We start from the raw sequence: 26,418 nt of genomic DNA on the forward strand, positions 1-26,418 counted from the left end.
GAAATCTTTGTGTATATAAACTCCACAGTGACAGCATTGCTCATAAACACATTATGATTGAACTCAGTTTTCTAGGTGCACTTTCAAAACCAAGTTTATGTCCCAGTAAACGTCCAGCCTTTGTGCTCTTTCTCTGCTTCTTCGATCACCTTGTAACATTTTAAATGCACACAGCTCTGCCCTTTGCATTCAATTACCGAGCAGCCTCGGCCTCCGCTTCTAGACAAGCAACAAATAAGGCGAGCGTCAGGTTCCAGTTGACATTACAAAAAGAGCAATGAAGCTGCTGCGGCGAGGCGTTTGGATGGCGCGGGGTCGGGGTGCGTGTTTGTGGCGTGGGGCGATGTCAATGGCGGGGGAGTGAGTATGATATATCGGCTCCAGCCTACCCGCTGCCCTTTGAGCTTGAGCCGTCTCTGAAATCTGGATGTCTGAGTGGCGTGCGGTGAAGAGGGTCTGGGCGGAGGTGCCAGGGTGGCACCGGCGAGCGTACAAGCTGGTTACTGGGTGAGATAAGTGTCGCTGGGCTTTTCTGCCAAGTTTCCATGGAGACAGGGTTTTATCATACACTGCGATTACTCTGACGCCTCAGTCACCAGCGGTGCCAACCCACAACACAGAGTACGGCTCAAAAGGGAAACCTTGAAGTGCTCCTGAATGTGTAATTTGAAACTATTAAAAGTAATCTGTAGTATTATACAATAGAATTATGGTCCTCCATCATCTAAAAGATCAAACACAATGTCTGTTCTGTTTAAAAAGATTTGACCTCAACACCATTCTCATGAACAACATATCCAAGCATGACAGATTGGTTTAAACTAGTTCAAGTAATGAACAATTATCAAAGGACCATTTTAGATGTAAAATATTGCAGTTGAATTTACTCAGAATTAGTAATTATAAAATAATAATAATAATAATAAGTAAATATGTGTTAATCAATTGATCAACATATAGCTCTGTGCTTTAGGATCATCTGCAGGCTCCTTTTCCTTTAGGTTGAGGACAGTATTAAAGATTGTGTTTATGAGTTTCTCAAACACAATACAACCGACGATAACTGACGTCTGTCTTTGCTTCTGTCCCACTCCAGCTGCGCGTGTCTGCCTGGTTTCGAGGGCGAACGGTGTGAGGTGAACCCCGATGATTGCGAAGACAACGACTGCGAGAATAACTCCACCTGCGTAGACGGCATCAACAACTACACCTGCGTCTGCCCTTCTAACTACAGAGGTACTGTCTGAAAGCTGCTTTAGTGCAGCAACAGTGTGAGGGATTACAGTTATTAGAGTCAGCACACACACACACACACACATACTGTACACACAGACACAGGGTTTAGCTATAAGAGACCAGGAGCTACACTAAGTTCAAATCCTATTACATTGTAAGAGTACATTTCCTTCCAACGTTATTGCTTTGTTATCCATTTTTCAGTTACACTGCAACAAGGCTATAACCAGGTCCTTGTTTATTCTCCGGCACCTTATATAGTGACTGTTATATAAAAACTGTACGAGGGTAATGTGTTCGGAACAAAAAAATTGAGAGTGTGACGGATGCCCTGACGTTGTTACAGTAAAAGCTGTTGCTTGCGTACTGCATGACTGAAAGGAAAGAGGCAGCTGTGTTTAGCAAGCCCTGTTATTACTCACAGGAAGTCTAATAGTATCCTCCTCTGGGAGCGGGTAGACAGTGTGTGTGTGTGTGTGTGTGTGTGTGTGTGTGTGTGTGTGTGTGGGAGTGCATGCCTACTGTAGTACCAGCTTTGGACTGGAAGCTAAAACCATAGGCTTGCCCTACACTCAGCTGCTGCGAGCGGTTAACGAGAAGGGAAGCCCCAATTCAGATCCACAATTAGAATTCCAGTTAAACAGCTTTCTTCTTCCTTTTTTCTGTAGAGTAGTGTGCTCTTTCCTTCTAATCACACACTCTTTAGCTTTTTCTTTTTTTTTTGCTATACTTTCATCTGCTTTGCCATATAAAGCTTTTGGTCCATTTGAGTCAAACCCTTGGTGTGGTTTATTCTATGACATTTAAAACAGGAGTATCTGAGTGTCTGAATAAACTTGAATGTAAGGAAATAATTATAACCCCGAATCAACACCACCTGCAGTAAGTAAACAAAACATGCTTTGTAGTTTGAGTTGGCTGATGTTGTTGAACTAGAAATGTTTTGTTCAGATAAAGAAACAAAGAGAAAACACTGGATGCATTACAGAGAATGATATTATGTAGTTCGAGTTGTAGAGCTGCAGTTTTGGAGATGCTCTGACCCTCTCGTCTAGACATCACAATTTGGCCCTTGTCAAACTCACTCAAATCCTTACTCTTGCCCATTTTTTCTGCTGATAACACATCAACATTTAGGACAAAATGTTCACTTGCTGCCTAATATATCCCACTCACTAACAGGTGCCATGATGAAGAGATAATCAGTGTTCTTCATTTCACTTGTCAGTGAGTGGAAGCAGCAAGTAAAACTTTTGTCCACTTTAAAGAGCATCTCGAAAACTGCAGCTCTTGTGGGATGTTCCCGGTCTGCAGTGGTAAGTATCTATCAAAAGTGGTCCAAGAAAGGAACAGTGGTGAACCAGCGACAGTGTCATGGGCGGCCAAGGCTCATTAATGCATGTGGGTGTGGTCCAATCCAACAGACAAGCTACTGTAGCTTAAACTGCTGAAGAAGTTACTGCTGTTAATGCTCAACAGATCAGAACTGTTTTGGCAGCAAATGGTGGACCAACCTAATATTTGGCAGGTGGTCATGATGTAATGCCTGATTGGTGTTTCTTATTTACTTACTGTCACACAAATTACAACATTGTACCTCATAATGTCTTTTTGAACTGTTATGGTCACTTTCAAATAATACCCTTCTGTATTTATCTTCACATTTGCACCTTATACAGTTTTATTGTAATATATATTGTACTTTTGCACTCCCATCATACATTTATCATATATTTGTATATTTATATTAGATTTGTTTATATTTAATGCTATTTGCTCTTTTGGTTAATGCTAACTGCATTTTATTGGCCCGGTAATTGTACTCTGCCAATAACAATAAAGCGGAATCTAATCTAATCTAATATATATATATATATATATTGGTTTGTAATCATTGTGACACCAAACCAACATAATATAAAACTCGACATAAACCAAATCAATGTAAAAGCATCTAGTGTGCCTAGTTCGATAGATAGATAGATAGATAGATAGATAGATAGATAGATAGATAGATAGATAGATAGATAGATAGATAGATAGATAGATAGATAGATAGATAGATGATAGATAGATAGATGAATCGTAGGTAGGTAGGTAGGTAGGTAGGTAGGTAGGTAGGTAGGTCACTTTATACCTCCCAGATGGAAATTCATGCATTATAGTAGCACAGACAATAGAAAGTATAATATATGTAATTTCCATTATAGATGAAAGATGACAAGAGAATAAATATATAGATATACAGTATATAGAGACGTTTATAAGTATATAAAGATACAGTGAGAATATAATGTGGCAGTGCTGTATCATGTTTTGTGTAAGCACTGTAAACATTGCTGCTATGCTACTAGACATGAAGTGAATTAAAGTGAAATTAAAGTAACACATTCAATAAAAAAAAATAAAAAAAAAAGAGCTCAGGAAATCCGGGACAACAGAGTGAAGAAACATCCGTAGTTTTTCTATTCCACAGAGACAATCAAGGTAATAAAGATAAGGTACAGGACACTAAAAAAGAAGATAATAATCTCTCTCAGTAGTGTATAATCAATAAGCACATCTTGATTAAATTTCAATGTGTTTTCTTTTGCTGAGGAAAAAATAACTGAAATCCTGTCTACACTAAACTCAATTTTATGATCTAAGAACATTGGATTCTATTCAAAAAGATTTTCAAATATTCATTATAGTTATACTCGAATGAAGTTACAGTCCAACAGTGAAGGCTTTGGGTATAGGACAGACATGAGCTGATGTCATACATACTGTTCTTATATAGTTCTCTTTTAATTAAAACTACTACTATAAATATTGCAGAGGGCTGCAAATTGCAAAGAAAACCCTCCACATAAACGTATAATAATTGCAATGCAATTTAACAAATGCTAATAGTTTTAGGCAAAAGTTATCCAAATGTAGGGTTTTAATGTGTGCTAAAATAACAATACAGTATTGTGATGTCATTCAACCCTTTCTGCCACTCTCTGTTTCTGTGTTGCTTCTGTTTAGTTTAGCACTATAGTGATTTTTCCACATCCTATTGGATCTTAAGTTCAGTTTTACCATGTCGATTTGATTAAAAAGCCACAGCCGTTCGCCAGGCTGCGGGCGCAGATGCTGAGTTCGGTTGAGGAAACAGTGGGCCACAAAGAGCTGCACATGCTTAACTGCATCTCCAATTCAACATCTAGTCAAAGCCCCAGAGTCAGATCAGGGGAAGAGTTGAGGAAGCAGGCCTGGCAAGCTCATCCAGAGGCCAGGAGGCATCATCTGTTCGATTTGTAGTTCTACACACTGAAACAGTGAGAATCTCAAGTAGATAGAGGTAAAACAAAGGTTTAGTGTGTGTGTGTGTGTGTGTGTGTGTGTGTGTGTGTGTGTGTGTGTGTGTGTGTGTGTGTGTGTGTGTGAGAGAGACAAAGGGGAAAGTGAGAGAGAGAGAGAAAGAGAGAGAGAGAGAGAGAGGATGTCCAGCAGCAGGTGGACTAAAGCCTCTAGAAGGAATGATTTAGTGCTCTCAGAAGGATCATTGTAATTTGCCAGCTCACACACACACACACACACACACACACACATATTCAAAGTGCTCCAATGAGTATAAAAAAAAATCAATAGACCTCCAGGGAGTCATCAAACACTAGGATGAAACCATTCTCCACGCAACTGCTTTAGCTAAATCTTTACTACAGCAGTTTGAGCGGTTCAGCATGGGATACAGCTATGACAGCTGCGTAGGCAGGTGTTATAAAGGTTATATCTCTCTCTGTATGTGCATTAGGAGATCTGTGTGAAGAAGTGGTGGACCCCTGCATGCCTGGGTTTGACCCCTGCGAGCACGATTCCAAGTGTTTGCCTCTCAGTAAGGGCTACAGGTAAGAGCACCATCAACATGACTTCAGATCAGAGGGTTAAAGAGAGGAGAGTAGCTCTGACACCAGATGATGTGCAGTACATGGAGTGTACAGAAACTTGTACATGTGGTGTGTATGTGTTGCAGGTGTGAGTGTTTGCCAGGTTATGTGGGGCAGCACTGTGAGCAGGACTACAATGACTGTCTGGAGAACAAGTGTCAGCATGGGGCAGAGTGTGTGGACGCCATTAATGGCTACACATGTGTCTGTAAGGACGGCTTCAGGTAAGACAGAGTATCAATTCTTAATGTAACATATATATATATGTGTGTGTGTGTGTGTGTGTGTGTGTGTGTGTGTGTGTGTGTGTGTGTGTATATTGAATTTTGGATCTTACTATGGCAATAGAGGCAAACATGTATGCTCTGCCCTACACTCACAAACCAGAGCTCGCTACTAGATACATACTGTATAGTTTATGCAGCACACTACTGTCAATTGCTCTGTTTTGCAAATTTGGTAATAATTGAAGAAACACTACTCCATACTGATCTCCTTTCTTTAAGAATCCTGGGGAGCCTCCTGGCTAGGCCATGTCTCGACTTGCAATATTTTTAAGTTACGATGGGGTCATCTTAATGCATCTCTATCATGAGTCAGAGACTACATGTATATAAATTAATGAGAATAACCATATGCACTAGGGTGTCAAGAATTTTGTATAAAATGCATTACTTCATTCATTTCCAATAACCACTTGACACACGATCGGGTTATTAGCTAAACCAGACCGTATTCCTGTAACACACACATACACAAAGGGAATATGCAGAACTACAGAACACAGACAGTAGCCCTTGCGTTTGGGTAAATCTAGGGCCTAAGAGTGGCAATTCGGCACCAGTATTATAAATTCAATCAGCAATTAGTTTCTTTTTCTTTTTTTTTATTGTTTTCTATGTGTACTTTCCAAAATATGCATGTTGGTGGATAAATAGGCCTAAGGTGTAACTGTAAAGGTAAGTGTGTGTGCATGTGCACTGGCATTCTATTCCAGGTGTATTCCTGCCTCCTGTCCAGCGTTCCTGGCAGAAACTCTGCAATATTACAAGGATAAAGTGGTTACTGAAGATTTATTTACAAATTTCTCTAGCCACAAGGACCAAACAGATTTAGACATGTTTAGGCGGCTAAAAGGAGAACACCAAATCTTAAACTGGGTAACAAAAATGATAAATAAATACCTTTTTTTGCAATAACTAAATATTATGAAAGTTAGAAAAAGTTCTGACAGCCCTAACACACACGCCAGAATACACGGATATATGCTTAAGTACATATGCATTTGCACACACAAACACACCCCAGGCTCCTAAGCTACAGATGGTGCTTTATTATGTGGCACAAGGCAGATCTACATGTGGCTAATTATAGTGCTCTAAGTGTGGGACTGCTTTGTAGATCTGAGTGTATGTGTGGTTTTTTTACGTTCGTATGTGCTAAACATGTTCGTGTTGCAGCTGTGATTAGCAGCAAGGAGCAGGATGGCATATCTCAACAGTGTCAGAAAGTCTCTGTGTCTCAGGGAGCGTAGAGTTGTTACTGCGGCAGCCAGATGAACAATAGCTCTTTTTCTGCAGCGGCTGGTAATTAAGTGTTAGCAGCTTGAGCGCTGCATTAATTCGGCTTACCACCCACCCTGGCACTCTATCAATATTATCACCTGATTTTCATCCTAGTAACAAAAAAAAATGTCTGGTTTTTCTATGAAAGAGATTAGACGCCTTGTCATTTTGTTAAATTAGAATAAAACACGAAATCTTATTTTGCATTCTGTATTTTTCTCTGTGTTAAGCGGGCTGTTCTGTGAAAACCCTCCTCCAATGATCCTGCTCCAGAAGACGAGCCCATGCGATCAGTCAGACTGTCAGAACGGTGCCCAGTGTCTGCTGATTGAAGGTGAACCTGTGTGCCGCTGTCTGCCCAGCTTCTTCGGCAACAAGTGCGAGAAGACGCTTACTGTACAGTTCCTCGGGAAGGACGCATATATAGAGTTACCCGGGTCTACTATCCGTCCTTCCACTCATATATCACTGCAGGTACGACCCACATCTCGAAAACTCTTTATCTTGACATTAGGGGTGTAAAGGTACATGTATTCATTTAGTTATTTTTATGTACAGGGCTTTTCAGTTCAGATTGCAATCCTTTTTACGTGCGGAACATAGTTAAAATCCCTCAGGAATGTACTAAGTGACGGACTGCAAATTTGGTTGGTCTCCGCCTCGCACTTTCAGCAAATTCTTTAATTATTATTATTATTACAGTTTTAATGCTTTGGAGCATTTCTCGCATCGTTCTTCATATTTGCATTTCAGTAAGTGCATTCTCTAAACAATTTGTACAATCATCACAACCAATTGGATTTCTTGCAAAAGCCTGTAAATGTTTGATCAAAATCTTTAGTTTATCTCTGAAAAGTAAGTGTTTGTGTTCATGAACATCTCACTGCCATCAGAATAAAAAATCCTTTAGTCATTGTTCACAAACCAGTTTAGTGAAAATGTTCGATCCTGATGTCATTATGACGGCGCACAGTTTCAGTATTTCTTGATATAAACTACCATTTTCAATCATTATTTGAATTACGGTGATTAAAAACGCACAAAGTTGAAGTATATGAATATCAACAGCACAAATGTATTTATTTGATTGGATGTTTGATTTATATTGATTGCAAGAGACCGAACACGATTCACACTTTTACTATACTGCAATAATGTTCGTTTATTTTTTGGTTGTTCATCCATTTTCAGAAATTGTAATTCTGTGTTTAACTCTGTCTGCATATACTCACCAATTGAAGGTTCATGAGATTCACCTTTGACCTGTTTTAGAAAACTAGTTGATTAATATGTTGATCTGATGCCATTCACTCACCTTCAGTAGTAAAATTCAAGATTTATCTGCACAATTCATCAAATCAAGTCACATTTACAAAAAACATTTTAATAGAAATTTAAGCTTGACAGATTCTAAAAACAAGTTTAAACAGACATAAACAACTGATAATGTAGGAAACAGCAAATTGTACACAATTGATTAAATGAATGTACTAAAGCATTCGCAATTTGATCAAAGCAACCAGGATTGTTTTTATGATGTGCACAAGTGGCTAAATGACATGGAGGTTAATCAAATAATTTTGAGAATTTTATTTCTGATCTGAGAAACGCTCCAAAGCAACTGAGAAAATATTTAAACTTTAAAACATACAAAAATATGCCAAGGGTATAAAAACAGAAAAAATTGTCACTGTGGCTATTTATTGCATTAATTTGATATATCTATTTTATTTTTCATAAACAATATACAATATTATTTTAGATATTATTTATCAGAGCAGGCATTTTATTCAAAATTGTTTTAAAAATGTAAAACCGTAAATGGTGAAGATCACAAATGTAAATAATGATAAACTGCATTAATTAAACCGTGACTTAAAAACCCAGGTACGTACTGAACTGTGAATTTTGTGAAATGTTACACCTCTACTAGACATAAGTAATGTACAGTATTTGCTTTTATGAGCATTGCATTCCACATTTATTTGCTCTTATAATTCCCTCCACTCTTCTGGGAAGATGTTGCTCATCAGCCACAAGGAAGTTAGTAAAGTCAGGTACTGATGTAGGTCGGGTGAGGAGGTATGGGGTGCAGTCAGTGTTAACATTCATCCCAGAGGTGTTCGGTAGGGGTGAGATGAGAGCTATATAGCCTGCCACTTAAGATCGTCCTCTCCAAACCATGTGAACTATACCTTCATGAAGCTTGCTTTGTGCACAGGGGCATTGTCGTGCTGGAACAGGTTTGGATTTCCAAGTTCAAGTGAACACAAAATTCTATTTTACTGCATCCAAAGACATCCAAAACACTTGTGTGCCTCCAGCTTTGTGCTTGGGGACAACAGTTTTGAGAAGAACCACATTTGGCAAGAAAGATCAGGTGTCCCAATACTTTTGTCCATATAGTGTATATCAGAGCAGCTTGTTTGTATTTCGTTGCTGTACACTAAACTTGCTCCGGTATCTTCTATATCTAATCTAATCTTCATTTAAAGCAGGTGTGTTGGATTAGACATGCAGGGCAGTAAATATTCCAAAGCAGCTACCGGCAGCTGTTTTCCCAGAACTTCCTCTTCCAGTATATAGTCTGTAATAGTTTACGGTCTTTTTCTGTGCATTCAATCAAAAGAAAAAAAATTCATCTGTGAGAGTTTCTGCTCTTTTTTTTCTTTGAAAACATTTGGTAGACACCCTTTTCCAGAGCAACTTACATTTGTATTTACCCAACTGAGCAGCTGAAGGTTAAGGGCCTTGTTCAAGGGCCCAGCAGTGACAGCTTTGGAGCATTGCAGTCTTCTAATCAGTTTTCCAACACTACTGTGCAACCACTGTGCTACCACTGTACACATGATCCACAACCATATCATGTGCATAAGACTTGATGTTAGAGGGTTTTTGTCATCAGTATTAATAATAAAAATAATAAATGAACTCTCCTCTGCAAAAAAAAATGGGCCAAGCCAAAAAATGCCAAATGATTGGTTGTCCAGATCTTTAAAGCTTAATTTTTTTATTTTTTTGCCCTGGCCCATTTGGTGTTAATAGTGTAGACTAGTACTGATTGTGGTGTTATTTCAATCCATCAATGAAACAATTTGCCAAAGCAAAACTAGTAATGCCCTAAAAATCCATTTTAAGCAACTTGCACTTGGTATGGTGGCCAGTGAAAAAGCACAATTCTTGTTTTTTTTTTTTATGCGGATGTAACAGCTACCACTAACTAAGCAATGAAAATATTAGGCTTGAGCAATGCTTTAAATTAGGTCTCATTGATGGCATGATAAGAATGATGTGAGGCAGAGTATGACACACTCTCATTTAAAGACTGAAAGGCAGCTGCACATTTGCAAAGAAATAAAATCAATTGCTTCTTCATAATACTGTATTCTTTATATATTTTCTTACAGCTATCAGTGCTGTGATTGTTACCACAAAAATACAAAATAAGCCTTATGACAAATAATCTGATGTGTCTGTGATGAAGAAAAAATTATATTGTTGTTGAATGTATCTTTAAAAATCAAGCAGGCTTAGCACTTTTAGTTCATGTATACAAGACATCGCTCTTCATAACTGACTGATTATGTTTTGTCATAATGTGTGATTTCAACGGTTTCTACTGACATCGCTCATTTTGAAGACTGTTCTCGGTGACTGCATCGAGCGGAAAGAACTAATATTTCAGCACAAAAACACAGCAATAAATGACTTGCTGTCATAAAGCGGCCTTTCTCTTAATGCTCATCATAGCAAGTAGTTGATAGATCATATCCCAGTGACAATTTTCTCTGACATTTACTAATCTACCTTGGTTCGTGGATAGAATTTTTTTTACTAGTTGATAATCTAATATTATTGTGGGATGCCTTGGATGTCATTCTTATTTAAATTAACATTATATTATAGTTTTTCTCAGTTGCTTTGGAGCGTTTCTGAGCAATGAAATTCTCAAAACTACTTGTTCAACCTCCACATCATGTAGTCACTTGTGCACATCACAAAAGCAATGTCTCATTGCTTTAATCAAATTGCGAACACTTTAGTACATTCATTTTATTGATTGTGTACAGTTGTCTGCTGTTTCCTACATCAGTTATTTATGCCATGTTCATCAAAATATATTATACTTTACATTATAGTTAAGCCTGAATAGTTTTAACCCCCAAAACATCTAGGCATCAGTTGATAGCACATTTAATATAAAATGGTTAAACCAGTTGTCAAAATCTGTAAAGCTTAAATTTCTAAATTATTTTGTGACTTAAATTGTTAAATTGTGCAGACGAGTCCTGAATTTCACTAATGAATGGGAGCATACAGCATCAAGATCAACTAGTAATCAGCTAGTTCTCTAAAATTGGTCAAAAAGGTGAATCTTGTGAATCTTCAATTAAAAACAAAGCAAAACATAGAATCACAATTACTTCAAGTGGATGAAGAAACTAGCAGACACTATTACAGTACAGTGAATGTATGAATCCTGTCTGGTCTCCTGCAAACAATATAAGTCAAACATAAATTCAAATAAATAAATGTGTGCTGTTAAAATGTATATATGCCATTTAGAAGAAATTTAGCAGTGTGCATTTTGAATCACTGTAATCCAAACCGCAGTTTATATGAGGAAATACTGAAACCGTGCACATACTGACATGACTAAACATTTTGACAATCTTGTTTGTTAACAGTGACCAAAGGACTTGTTACTCTGATGACAGGAATATGTTTATTGACACAAGTGCTTACTTTGAAGAGATGAACTAAGGATTTTGAGAAAAGTACAGGCTTTTGCATAAATGTGTGGTGCTGTTTGTATAAATTGTTTTGAGAAATATACTTATTGGTTTGCAAATATAAAGAATGATTCAAGAAATGCTCCAAAGCAACTGATAAAAACTGTAAAGAAAATGTTCCCTTCAAGCTGCATATTTTAGTTATAAAGTCTTATTTTTGTACCCTGATTCAAGTCTCCAGTGTTTTGGAAATTGAATTGAATTAGGTGTTTGAGGTGTTCAGTATTAGGAGTAGGCTACATTGCTGTAGACATAATACATCACCACAAAAGGTCAGTCCCAAGTCTCTTGTGGACAGACAAAAAGTCAAACATTCAACATTGAGGTCTACACACAACATCCGTCCCATATTCCCCTCAGAACTTATCATCACCCTGCCCTGGGCAGCCATAACTATCAGTCTGCTCCTTAGTAGGCCTTGCTAAGCTGCCCAAACCTATAGCCATATAAAGCGATCTACCCTCTTTACATCTGTTCTGAGGCTTTTATCGGTCGCAGCTCTTGGTTCAGCCCCGTTGACATTATTAGAATGTCACCTTTTGTCCACTAGCATGAATAATACCTCCCTGGAGGACATATATTATGGTAATGGAAGTTGAGCCGGCTCTGTTATCGGCAGCAATCATGAGCCCCCTCGTCATGGCTGGATCGCATCTGCGCTACAAATGAGCCTTTCGCCTCGCTGCCGACAGGGCAGCCTAATGTTAATTAAAGCGAGAGAAGATAAAAATAGCTGCCGTATTCTTCATCTGCCTGCAGAGGTGAGCCGGTGACTTTGAGATTGCAACATCTGCAGCAGTAAAAATGTGGTTTCTGCTTAAGAATACAACTAGATCACTTTAATGTTTCAGATCATCAAAACAAATTTTAATATTAGTAAAAGATAACACAAGTAAACACAATATGCAGTTTTTAAATGTTCATGACTCCACCATAAGAAAGACACTGGGCAAAAATGGTCTTCAAGTTCCTAGACGAAAACCGCTGCTGAGCAAAAAGAACATGAAGGCTCATCTCAGTTTTGCCAGAAAACATCTTGTTGGTCCCCAAGACTTTTGGAAAAATACTCTTGGATTGACAAGACAAAAGTCAAACTTTTTGGAAGGTTTGTGTCCCATTACGTCTGGCGTAAAAGTAGCACCGCATTTCAGAAAAAGAACATCATACCAAGAGTAAAATATGGTGGTGGTAGTGTGATGGTCTGGGGCTGTTTTGCTGCTTCAGGACCTGGATGACTTGCTTTGATAAATGGAACCATGTTTTCTGCTGTTTACCAAAAAATCCTGAAGGAGGATGTCCGGCCGTCTGTTCGTGACTTCAAGCTAAAGCAAACTTGGGTTCTGCAGCAGGACAATGATCCAAAACACACCAGCAAGTCCACCTCTGAATGGCTGAAGAAAAACGAAATGAAGACTTTGGAGTGGCCTAGTCCTGACCTGAATCCTATTGAGATGCTGTGGCATGACCTTAAAAAGGCGGTTCATGCTCAAAAAATCTCTAATGTGGGTTAATTACAACAATTTTACATAGACAAGTGGATCAAAACTCCTCCACAGCGCTGTAACAGACTGCATGTTATCGCAAAAGCTTGATTGCAGTTGTTGCTGCTAAGGGTGGCCTAGTTATTAGGTTTAGGGGCAAACACTTTTTCACACAAGGCCATGTAGTTTTGGATTTTCTTTAACCTCAATAAAAAAAAACCTTTATTTAAAAACTGCATGTTGTTCACTTGTGTTATCTTTTACTAATATTTAAATTAGTTTAATGATCTGAAATATTGCATGACAAACATGCAAATGAAAAATATTTATTTATTTTTATTTATTTATTTAATATATTTATTTTTTCCTCCGTCCTGGTGGCTCCATCTGCATTCTTCATTTGAAAATTGTTTTTTTGTGAAACGTCTTTTAGTTGAGATTCAGCACTAGCACTCATCATGTAGTCATGCTGCTTGACTTGCATGGCTCCAGGCTATTGGGCAAGAGTGTGAAAGCTCCACTGGGGTTTATTTCATACAGAGTCAGGCTGTTACACTTCATGGACCATAAATCGCTCCAGCCTCGTATGTGATTTGAGCACTGCCTGCTACCTGTTTAAGGATTTTTTTTCAAGTGTTCTGGTTGATGTGACCAATCAAACTCCAAGTGCCAAGTCCAGCTGTTCCATTGATGCTCTCAGTTCTAGTTGGGTGTCAAAGTACTGTATGTTTGTCTTGTTTCTGTCTATATATAGGTGGCTACTGATAAGGACAATGGCATGCTGTTTTATAAGGATGATCACGACCCTTTGGCTGTAGAGCTGTATCAAGGCCACATTCGACTGATGTACGACATTGCCAAGTACCCTCCTACAACTGTGTACAGGTAAGCATACACTAGACCCTGAATAAACACATATGCATCATTAGAACCTAAACACAAATCAGAAAACTTAAAAGTAAATCTAAAATTAAAACAGAAAATCCAAAACACAATAGCAAATCCAGAAGCACAAATCCAAAACACAGCAGCAATCCAAAACAAAAATCCAAAACACAGCAGCAAATCCAAAAATATAACTACAAACTAAATACATAAATTCAAAAGACAACAAAAGAAAAAAAACATAATGTACAAAAACACAACAACAAAAGCAGCAAAACCCAAAAGTGAATTAGCAACATGACAGCAAACCCAAAGAAAAACAGGAAAAAGGTTTTCAGCGTTCATGTACATCATAAAACAGTAAGCACAGGTAAAAACATCAGTAGACAAGTTTGCGTTGAATAAGGACCCGTCCGCTTTGAGTCATTGTTGACGTGTTTCCAAATGTGCTATTGCACTTTCATGGGTTTTTTTGTGTGCGTGTTGTTTTCAATTTTCTCAATTATTTCAATTATTTGTTGCCGCATTCCAGTTGCATTTTCTTAAAATTGTTTTGTCTCCTGATTTGCCGTTGTAGATTTTGTCAATTTGTTTTACATTTCCAGGCCACTGTAAGGTAATACAATAGTATACTAAACCTAAACACACACGCTACATCTTAACCTATTTGACTTAGGACTTATTTGTCTACCCTGAAGATGTTGACTGATATGAAACAGACACAGCATACACAGAGGCCTAATGTCCGAGACAATGGCTCTCGGCAAAACACGTTTGATTGAGGGTCAGAGACACAGACACACAGACATATATACTGTGTATATACAGTACACACACACAGTTTCTGTCTAAACATGAGAATCCAGTTTGGATTTGTGTGTCTTACATTCCACTGTGACTGCTCTGTTCACTGGAGCCTCACAAATAAGCTCGGATTATTTGGCCCTAATGGCTCCCCATGGGCTTGTGTTTAACTGCTGGAATTGTTGGTTGTAATTTAGAAACCTTATTTAGCTTGAACAAAAAAAATCTAATGACATTTAGTCTGTTTTCAAGCAGTTCATCAACCGCTTTACTCAGTTCGTTTATAAGCGTCTCACATATCTTTCTTTGCTTCGCTAGTTCTGGTACTTATTGTAATATATGGACAAAGGTTTGTGTGCAGCTGACTATACAATTCATATTTGCTTCCTGAACATCAAATACCACATTTAGTCCCCATTTGTGGTTATAATAACCCTCAATCTTCACTTTTTAGAGTGTGCTTGTGGAAATTTGTGTTCAGGTAAAGTCAGGTACTAATGTAGGTGAGGTGAGGAGGCCTGGAGTGCAGTCAGTGTTCCACTTCATCCCAAAGGTGTTCAATAGGATTGGGGTCAGAGCTCTAGACCAGGCCACTCGAGATCTTCCACTCAAGCCCATTTAAAAAATCTATTCATCGTGCACATGGACTTTGCTGCTTATGCTGGTATAGGTTTGGGTCTTGTATGTACTTTTTTTTTAATTTTAGTGCTAAGCTCTGTGTTAATTTTTACCAGTATTTCTTTCTCTTGCTTATTGTTCACTGTCTTTCTGTTGTCTCAAAATGCAGTCAAGCTGACACCTAAAGGCAAGCAAAAGTGCTTTCTTCATAAATATACAAGGTGCCATGTTCAAATTGTTTGACCGTATCTCTTCAACTTTTCTTCTTGATGCCGAGAGGGAATTTAAAGCTGGTCCGTTCGCATGGCGAGAATGCCTTAAAACCCTTTTCCTTTCACACAGCGGATCAGTGCATACTGAGAGGTGGGAGTTGTGACTGGTTTTGATCTGAGCCAGCCCTCCCTGTCTCAGCACACCATATAGCATATTATCGATCCAGACCGTATCTCTCACTAGCTCTGGAAAAAAAAAAACAGGCCTCTCTTAACTTGTGCCACAGCCTAGGGCTCAATCGATAGCGCTGTCAGGAGTGTTACAGCATGTAAAAATAACTCTTCATCTTCAACTCTTCAAAAGTCTTACCTGTGTGCCATATAAAATCTGTTATTACTCAAAAAGCACAAAGCTGTGCAATTATTCAATTATTATATACTCAAATGTGCACTTTACAGATTATTGACCGGTTTAGTATAAATAGAATCTCAGTGGATTTGTAGTAAGAATTGTTGAACTCAGTGCACTTCTCCTTAGTGCAGCTGTGTTCTGGATGCTGATTTCTGCGGCTCTAGTTTGAGATGCGTCATGGCCTTATTTTACATGCTTACCCTCTCATTAGGCTGTTTTTCCCCTGATGACGTGACGCTCTGTGGTTTTGGCGTGCCTGAAGGCCATTGTCTCCCGGCTTGTGGGGTGATAGTGCTGAGCTGTGTAACATGAAATGGAGAGGCTGTTTTCAGCCAGAATTGCCCCTGTCTACCTTGATTAGCCTGATATGAGCCACAACCAATAAGTTCACTAGTCAGTCCAGCATGTTTCTGAGCTTTCCATGTCATGGTTAAGCTAGGGAGATACATGCAGCAGCTGCTCACATTTGTAACTCTGTTCCAACCCAGAACTCCAGGCCATGAGGTAACGCTGAGGTAAAGCTTCCTTGGCTAAGATCGAGCATCATGGAACTCTGATTCAAGGACTTCTCTGAGGTTGATTGACTTTTCAATGTCTCAGTGAATGTCTCACAGAGTCACGAAGTATCTGTGAGGCGAGAATCAGAGGAGAGGCCAAAGCTTTTTTACCTTATCCATGTTTGAAGTGAGCCAAAGGAGACAATAATGAAGAGTAAAGAAGTGAGAAAGTTCTGTGAAGAGGAACTGAGGGAAGACAATAGACTCTGGAGAGAATTATGTATTTCGAATGCTGGTGGAGGGTGAAGGACGCTTATTCTGTAGTGATCTTATTTTGGCATACCTGGGATTTAGTAGAAGAAAGTTGATATGTGTATCGAGTTGCACAGAAAAGTGGATCTTAACTAGCACTAAAGCATCATTAGGTTTAGATGAATTCCCAAATGCACTGTTTGCTAATGCTCTCTTTTTATCAGAAAACTCACAGCATTTTTCTCCATTAGTTTAAGAATCAGTGTAGGCACTTGTTCAACAGGGAGCACCAGTCTTCATGGATCCATCATAAGAAATTGGAGGAGAAGGCTAGAATTGCAGCTCTTTCTACCTTGTCCCAGGCGCTATGGCTTCAGGCCGGCGTGCACCACGCCTAACCCAGCTTCACAGAATGAGGCTAATGTATTCTGCGTCAACTGGATCTTAAGCTTAACGCAGTGGGGTGACAGGGGGTCAGAGTGTGTTTTTATTGGCTGTTTTCTTTCCTCCATCTGGAAGTAGCGCTTGGTTCCTATGTGACTGAAGTGCTAGGAAAACAGGAGCCTTTTTAAAAGAGAAGCCAAGCAGGGATGGAGGTAAGCAGGGCTGGCCTGCTGGAACACACAGTGTATCTTGGACTGGGACTAAGAGACCAGTTTTGGATCTGGAGTGTGATTGTTTTCATTTGGATCAAATAAGGTTAGGCCACGAACTCAGAGCACTGAGCTCCTCTGGGCCTGACTGACTACAGTGCTATTGAGAGGTCATTGGAAAATACCACTGTGCCACTCAAACACACAAGAGAACATCGCCCCCACGACCCAATGTTAACATTAGACTTCCTGTTCCTGGTATAAGTCTCCTACTTGTGCAGATAGGCGTTCACACAGAAGAAGGTTGTTGAAAAAAGGGTCTCCCCACCCTTGAGTTTCTGTTCACTAAATAAGCCTCTAGCTTAGCTCCAAAAGAGGCCTATTTCAGGTTACAGCTGCAATCTATAACTGCATTGGCTGCCTGTGTAGCATTGACTTTAGCCAGTCTGGTGTGACTCTACTGTAAGCAAATGATAGTACCGGGTAATTGAATTTGAAGAACGTAAATACGTCCGAAGGTTCACTGATTTCGATAACTTTCCCAGATGAAGGCGCCGGTAATTGAGTCTAACTTTGTGCGTTGTTTATAATGCGGTTTTGCCGGCGGGGGTTCAGCTGACAGGAAATTGACTTCTCGCTGCTTGAGAGAAGGACACAAGGCCGGTTAAATCTCTAACGGCGTTCTGTTTGTTTTTATAGAGCCAAATAATGGGGCACTTGAAGCTTAAACGCATGCTGGGCACACATCAAAGCCAGAGCGATCCCCTTTTACAAATATTATGACCTTTGGGAAAGTAATAAAGCTGCCCAGTATTGGTCAAAGTGGCCAATTTTGTGCCAAGTGTGTCATGATCCTGGTTTAGTGTCTGGTGCCATCTAGTGGTAAGGCACTTGATTTAAAGCTACAATGGTATGATGTCACTGCTTTATGTCGGATACAGCTTCCAGGCTGAAATTAATGGATTATGTCTGTTTATGTGTATTTAATCTCAGCTTTATTTCCTGATACAAAAATCCACCTTTTCCTGGGGCTACCGTTAATTACAGACTGTTGTCAAAGGTGCTGTCTGTAAACCGTAAGGAAAGATTTTGGGGGGGTCTTGCAAATGGACTCGTGTGTTATTCACAATGAGAAGGTTTGCAAACAAGGAATTGAATTATGAGGGTGTAATATAAACCACACAGGTGTCTGTGGTTAAGCCGAGGCATAGTAAAGCAAGCCAGGAGTTAAACTGAGTTCCTGAGGTATGCTGATCTCTGTGGGGACGAGGAAATTATTTTTATTATCAAAAGAATGTCAACAGATCCAAATATTTCGAACTAAATCTCAAGTGTTTTGAAAGTACATTATTATGCATGGACATGATAATATTTTGGGAATAAAACCTTTCAAGGTGGGCTGGTTATAGGACTACGATTAATGATGTGATATGTGATGTGGAAGGGTGGTGTTTAGTGTTAGTGTATAAGACATTGGACTTTGGATCTGAAGCTCATGAGTTCAAATTCCAGCCACATCAAGCTGCACCTCCTGAGTCCCTGAGCAAGGCCCTTAACCCCATAGCTGCTCAGATGTATGATTGAGATTAATATAAATCGCTCTGAATAAGGTTGTCTGCCAAATGCTGTAACTGTAAATATGGCCCAAAACTCTTACCACCCCAAATTTGAATCATTTCCAGCACACACACAGCAAATTTAACATGATTGGCATTTTTGTTTATTAAAGCATGATGCTTCATTTTATCTGTTTGCACATATTTGTTAATTATTATTGTTAGATTGTATTGTGTTTCTGCCATAACATTTTAGGATGAGTGCATTGGTAGAAACCTGTGATTTTGATTTACAGTCAGAGCTCATATAAACTAAATTAAAAACCAAACAGATTTAGGGATTCAACTACAGCTCTAATAACGAGGGGAAAATGATGCATCATGCCCCTAGATTCGAAATCAAATCATGTACATATACATCGTGTACTTTTTCAGCGAGGAAAAAAAAAAAAAATGTTCTCCAAGCTCAAATCCAAGCACTGCAAGGCAAAGTAAACCGAATTTAATTGTTTGTTTGAATTAGTTAATTGATTTCGCTCTGCCTTTCTTTTCCTTGAAAGAGGCAGCTGTCACCAATCACGGGTAACAAGGAGGCAGAGCAGGACCACCTATGGTTAAGGCGTAGATCCTTTTTCCATATCTTACACCCCATTATTCTAAGCTGCTAATTCGTAGGTTGTGAAATGCAACCTGACCTGTGGTGCAGCTGGAGAAAGTGTCGGATTCTCGCCATGGAGAGAGAGATGGTTTCGACACGTTTCTCCAATGCGCTGTTTTTGTATGCGTGTTTTTTTTTCTGACAAGAGAAACACGGTGCGAAGAGAGGAAGAGCGTGTATTGGGTACTGAAGGAGAACAAGCCACACTTCTGTAGCCACAATTTGACTCCTGCTCCATTTCTCTCTCACTTTCGCTGTCTTACTCTTTGCCAAACCACTGTCTCTAGCTGTCTGAAGCGGCCTATGTTCTTTCCAGGAATAACTGCTCTAAGATGAGTTTGCGTAGCCAAAATTAACCTGCTTTCTCAAGCTCTGATGTCAGTTTGCAGGGGGTTACTGGGGTCATAACCCAGTCCACTAAAATACCACGTTCGTGTGTGTGTTTGTGGGTGCGTGCGCACAGCAAGAAGTCTTTGCCAGAATCATCCAGCTGAGCGAGAGTATGTTCTCACGCTTCGTGCTTTTGCTCTCCAAGGTTTTGAGAAGCTCTCAGCTCTCTCTAAATGTTTAACAAGATGAAAAAAAAGAAAAGCTTCAACCCACCAAGCCCTCACTTCACATCACACTCGCTCGGCCTCACACCGATTCAGTGTGTTTTGTGGATGAGTGTAAAGAAAAAAAGAAAGTGTCGGATCAGCTTATTGTGTTCGAAAGAGTTCTCAGCCAGCAGTGCTTTTAGCCTCATCAGTGCCAAAGCAAAGAACACACCTGGCACAGCCATCACGTTTGCTTGGCTGAAGCATGGACGCATATTTCATCCTGTGCATTAGGGTTTGCTCGTGCTGCGATCACTATGCATTACGGTGTCTGCTTACGGCAGGTTGACACTGAATGCCATTTAAGAATTAAATGATTTGGTCAGGAAAAGTGCTCTTAGCTGAGTGATTGAGTGGTAGAACAGCAATATCCTATCCCTTGGTTCTTTTTGAAAGTACAGTGTTACAGTCTTCGTCCTCATCTGTGCCAAAATACATAAATCCTTTCAGTCCATTTAGCTTTTACAGCATGCAGTATTTCCTGGCAGTTTTGTACAAGTTTACGTCACTTTGTACTCATTTCGATACTTGAATATACTTACTCGTGTCATTTTCATCCAGTAAAGCATTTTTAAGTTTGATTTAAAAGTTACTAAGAATTGTGACCCCTATTCCAGGAAGAAATGGCATATAAAAGCATTAACCAAACTGTCTATCTGTCTATATATTAGTGTGGAATCGGTGAATGATGGACTCTTCCACACTGTGGAATTACTGATCCAGAATCAAACTTTGAGCCTGGTGGTGGATAAAGGAGCCCATAAGAGTCTGGGCAAACTGACACGGCCACCTTCAGTGGAGCCCAGCACCCATCTTTACATCGGAGGTGAACCACTCACTCTTTTCTATCCTATATCATTCCTTAAATGCGATTTTAAAGTGCATCAGACAGACAATTCTTTTTTTATTTTTTTTTATGGGAATGCGATATACAGATAAATTCTTTGCCTTTTGGTGCAGATATAATTGAAAATGGACACTGCATCGTTTATGTAGGAAACTTTATTTATTCAGAAGAAATTGAGGAAATTGCCTCTTTTGTGCAGTCTGAAATGGTGAAACTTCAAGGATATCAATAGTTATATCTGCATGTTATTCCAAGAGGATATGTTGTTTCTCAAGAGACTACAAAGAGGATCATCGGAAAAATCGACGGAAGGAGTTGAACACTGGCATGCACATTTTTTTCTCAAAGATTCATTCTTGTATTACTACAACCTTCATCTCGTAATCTTAGATTTTGGGGGATTTTTTTGGGATCGTGGCACTAAAATGCCGTCAAACATAAGCAACTTGACTAGAAATGTAAAATGACCAGGTGATGATTTGTCTCTTAGGCGTGCCCTCAGCGATCAGCTCCACTGGTCTGCGTACAGGAGCTGAGCGAACATCCCAGTCATTCAATGGCTGTGTCCATAATGTCCGCATCAACGGGGAGCTGCAGGAGCTAAACACCGGGCTAACGGGCACAGAGGGCATTCTGCCTGGATGCCACTCGTGCACTGTGTGTGCACAGGGGCCATGCAAGCAAAGGGGTGAGGCAGGTGTGACCTGTGATTGTCCTGCCAGCAGCAGTGGCCCGCTGTGTGAGCAACAGAGCTACGCCAACCCCTGTCAGTCCAGCAGGTACTGTATGTTTATATATATTAGTCACAAGTAACGCGTTAATGCAAATTTATTTCAACGGCACTAGTTTTAGTAATTTAGTAATATGGTTTCACAAATAATAAACATACATTTGCATAAAGCACCCAGATTTGTCCATGCCCGTGTTAATAAGAGTATTAAAAACTTGAAAAATATGAATTTAAGGTACATTTAGAACAGAATAAAATGTTTGATTCCTGTCTCTGTCTTCGCTCTCTCAACTGGGTGCAGGTGTGTGCATGGCCTGTGTGTGCCTCAGGGTTCTTCGTACAGCTGTAAGTGCGCGCAGGGTTACGTGGGGCAGTACTGTGAGAGGAGAGAGGAGCCAGCCGCCTGCAGGGGGCATTACTGTGTACACGGGGAATGCAGAGTGGATGAGAGTGGAGATCCTGCATGCCACTGCCAGCCTGGATACACAGGCAGCACCTGTGACACTGGTATGACACATCCAGACACACAGTGCTTTCATACCAGATTCTATCCTGATCTTTCACTTTTACAAATAAACATGTATCTAAATCAAGCTCCTTTTTTTTGTACATTAGTCTGCAGCACCAGACGTACAAATAATGGTGTTAAATAAACAATAACTGGGTCATTTCCAACCAGAAATATTGTAGTACCTACGGACGTTTTTTTAAATAAATGAAATCATAATGAATTTGTCAGTACTGCTATCACTTACATTTATTTCTCAACCAGTGTCTATTTTCTTCAAAACATGCAGCTTGTGCTTGGCCTCTTCATACAGAGCCTTAAAAATAGACATACTTATAGAAAAAAATCACTCTATCAACAATTATTTAGTTTGTTAAATAATTATAACAAATACTATAGGTTTTTTTTTTACTTTTGTCATGATTATGTGAGAAGGGGTGAAGTGGAAATGGTGCTTAGTGTTGCTGGATTGTTGGATCAGAAGGGCATGAGTTTAAATCCCAGCCCTACCATTCTGCAAATGCTGTTTCCTTGAGCAAAACCCTTAACCCTCAACTGCTCAGTGTATAAATGAGGAATTGTATATCCTTCTGAATAAAAGCGTATGTCAAATGCCATAAACGTAAGGTAAATATCCTCGTGAACAGACTTTTATTGTAATTACAGCATGTTAAAATGAATTCATTAATATTTTAATTCCCCTGTAATCAGTCAGGATTAAGAAAATGCAGCAGCACTGTGGAATAAACAGCATTAGACGATCAGATTTTAAGAATTGATTCTCAACAGAAGGTTATAAAAGGTACATTAACCTTAGTTCAAAATTATGCTGAATTTATTTTTTGTAATAAAAGTGTCGTACAAATCATTTTAGTATTGTTGAACATTTTTGTGAAAGTAATTGGGAGAGTAATTTTCCACTTAAACAGAAAAAAGGTCCTTATTTGAATCACTATTTCAATTACTCTCTCAAAGGGCATGTCTGTACATGTCCCAACTAGGCACCAGCGTTTAGAGCAGAGGCAGGTGATGACTCTGAAACTCTGATCAGGGTTAAACTCTTTGCTTGAGGGACCAACAGTGCAGGTTAACACTGAGTTCTAACGTGTCTCCTCTACTCCTCTTCCTCCTCCTTCTTTCAGAACTGGCATGTCAGGGCGAGATGGTGCGTGAGCTGCTCAGGCGTCACATAGGCCAGAAGACATGCACGTCTATCAGTAAGGTCCCCCGGGTGGAGTGTCCGCGCTCGTGTCGCCCGGGACTCTGCTGTGCCCCCACCAAGAGCCGCAGACGGAAAGTTAACTTCAAGTGCTCGGACGGCTCCTCCTTCGCCGAAGAGATAGAGACGACCTTGGAGTGTGGCTGCTCGAAATGCCATTCATAATAATCGCCTTCCCTGTTTCTCTTCACCTCACATGGAGCCTGAGGGAAAGAAAAAAATATATTGTACATTTAAAGAAAAAACAAATAGAACTTATTTTTATTAAGGGAATTTTTTTCAAAGAGACTGGTTTTATGATGTTTCTTATATGTGTGATATAAAAGTTTTGTATCCGTGAAAAAAAAAAAACACACACAGACACACAGATACACAGCAGATTAACATTCCTGAAAGTATATGAATTTTATATAAATTAAAATATATATGAGTGTGTTTGGCCCATATGAATCTATATAAATGTACAACCTAACCTGAGGTTTCATTAATACCATGTGTATTGCATGTCTGAGTGAGTGGGAAAGGTATTTTTAGGACACTGAGAAGGTGTAATGTTAAAAAAGAATTAAAAGGACCCCGTAATTGCAGTGAAGAAGCGCATGAGGAACGTTGAACTCTCCCCGATGTAAAGAGGACCGCTCAGCTGGTGAAACAGGAACTGTCCCTTGTACCCAGCCTGCATTGTGATAAACTAAAAGACTCATTACTTAAATCTCAGAGCTGAAGGATTGGAACTGTTTATCTCTAGAGCTCTGAAATAGTCATGATACATGCAGATATTTCGGATTGGGTTTTCTTTTTGTTTTGTTTGGTTATTGTTGTTTATCATAAGTCTGAGAGAAGGACAGAATTTCAAGCAGGACGGATCACAAAGTTAAATGATCTCCCCGGATTTGCACAACACACACAAGGAAGCATATCGGACTGAATGTGAACTCATGCAGAGGTCCAGCAGTTGCCTGGTGTCTTGCTCTGAAATTTTTTTTTTTTTTTCTGTACTACATATTCACAAAAACATGACCATGTCCCAACTCTGTTGGAAAGCTCTCCATGTCGACGCAGTATTCTGTCATAACCTTACTAATATATAAACACCAATATGTTACGCCCATTACTACTGTATTTTGTATCATATAGCCATATTTTTTCACCCCCAAAAAATGTAAACCAATCAGTGTTCAACCCAAACACACTTACTAGTCAGTAGGTGTATCCTCAAGAATCAAGCCTTAGGTTATTATAAGTACATTTTCTATTGTAAAACTTAAATAAGGTGATGTATGATGAATTATATTAACGACTGTAAAGATGGTGTAACTAATAGATCATTTCTGGTTAAATATGAACTAGAGAGTGACAATGTACTATGAATGTTGAATTAAAACTTCTAATGAAACCTTGAACAGGGTTTTTCTGGGTTATTTATTTTATAATGGTTACACAAAGGAAATAGTGTGGTTTTTGGGATGAGATATAAGGGTTTCATTAAGAAGCTTGTATTTATTTATATACAGTTTCTCGCAAAAGTGAGTACACCACACACATTTCAGCAACCATTTTATTATGTTCTCAAAAAACAATAATTTAAAAATTAAACTTGGACATATTTTAGAGTAGTGCAGCTTGTATAGCAGTACAGATTTACTGTCTTCTAAAAATAACTCAGCATACAGACAATATTGTCTATATAGCTGGCAAAAAAGGTGAACATGTCAGATCTGTTTCCTAAGTTTTAACATTTTGTGTGAGCACTATTGTTATCTTGCACTGCCTACCTGGACATTGAATTCACCAGAGCTGCACAGGTTGTTACTGGGATCCTCTTTCACTCCTCAATAATGACATGACATCAAAGAGCTGCTGATTGTTAGACACATGACGCTTCTCCACCTTCAGCTTGTGGATGCACCACAGGTTGCTCAATAGGGTTCAGGTCATACTTGGCCACTTCATTAACTTAACTTTCAGCTTCCTCAGCTAGGCAGTTTTCATCTTGGTGATCTGTTTGGGGTTGTTATTATGTTGGAAAACTGCCGTTCGGCCCAGTTTCCTAAGGATGGACATCACGTTTTACAGAATGTCACAGTATATGTTGAAATCTGTGTTTTCCCCAATTAACCACAGCTCCCCAGTACAAGCATCACTCATGCAGCCCCAGACCATGATGCTACCACCACCATGCTTGACCATTTTCTTGGTACTCCTCACCAGGGCATCACCCAATATGCTGGACACCATCTGAGACCAACAAGTTTATTTTAGTCTCAAGTCTATTTTAGACTACAGGACACAGGTTCAGGTAATTCATGCTTTTGGACAGGTGGTCCTCAGCAAACTGTATGCAGGTTTTCTTGTGAGCCAGTTACAGACAAGGCTTCCTTCTGGGATGACAGCAGTGTATGGTCTGAGCACCGACAAGCAGACCTTTTGCTTCTAAAGCGGATGTAATTTGCCAACTAACTTTTGTAAGAAGGTCAGGATTTGCCATAAGACAGTATTGTACTGTTACAAAATACTGCCATGGCTGATTACCCATAAAGTAGAGCAAAGTGGTTAAATAAGTTCAAAGTCCAGAGTTGTGGGACTTTTATACAAAAATATATAATAAATAAAAAAATTAATATTTTTAAAAAGCCATGTAATTTCATGGAAATGCTCAGACGCTGTGCAAGATTTACCCCTTTCTATCTCTCACTCAACACCCACGTTTCTATTTTTTATGCAAACAGTTCTTTCATTGGCCATAATTATCTTTTCATTAAAACTGACATGTTCAGACATGGTTACTATCCTGACCTTGAGCAGTATTTACCCTGTGCACATGCACCGAAAAAAAGCCTGACTGTGTTCCAGTGTAAAAACCATACTACTAATTACAAACTTATAAAATCAATTACATTCATTATTTAACTGTATTCCAAATAACATGTATAAACCTGTAATTACTGTGACTTTAGATATACTACAGCTAATGGTTATAGTCATGTAGTCATAGTGTTGTGGATATATTAGGGGTATAACATTGCACAAAATGCACTTCGG

The 26,418-nt window shown here is 39.2% G+C and overlaps 1 protein-coding gene across 1 annotated transcript in view; it reads left to right on the plus strand.

The window, feature by feature from the left end:
• Window positions 1-24,779, plus strand: part of slit3 (slit homolog 3 (Drosophila)) — a 160,424-nt gene extending 135,645 nt beyond the window's left edge. The window contains exons 28-36 of the mRNA XM_046849526.1: window positions 1,097-1,236; window positions 5,018-5,111; window positions 5,237-5,374; window positions 6,946-7,189; window positions 13,744-13,874; window positions 20,744-20,898; window positions 21,410-21,698; window positions 21,951-22,156; window positions 23,300-24,779. Coding sequence (XP_046705482.1) covers window positions 1,097-1,236; window positions 5,018-5,111; window positions 5,237-5,374; window positions 6,946-7,189; window positions 13,744-13,874; window positions 20,744-20,898; window positions 21,410-21,698; window positions 21,951-22,156; window positions 23,300-23,541 — 1,639 coding nt within the window. The 3' untranslated portion in view covers window positions 23,542-24,779. The remainder of the gene's footprint in view (window positions 1-1,096; window positions 1,237-5,017; window positions 5,112-5,236; window positions 5,375-6,945; window positions 7,190-13,743; window positions 13,875-20,743; window positions 20,899-21,409; window positions 21,699-21,950; window positions 22,157-23,299) is intronic.
• Window positions 24,780-26,418: the final 1,639 nt, after the last annotated feature.

This window comes from Silurus meridionalis, chromosome 5 (assembly GCF_014805685.1).
Source record: "Silurus meridionalis isolate SWU-2019-XX chromosome 5, ASM1480568v1, whole genome shotgun sequence".
Classification (NCBI taxonomy): Eukaryota; Metazoa; Chordata; class Actinopteri; order Siluriformes; family Siluridae; genus Silurus; species Silurus meridionalis.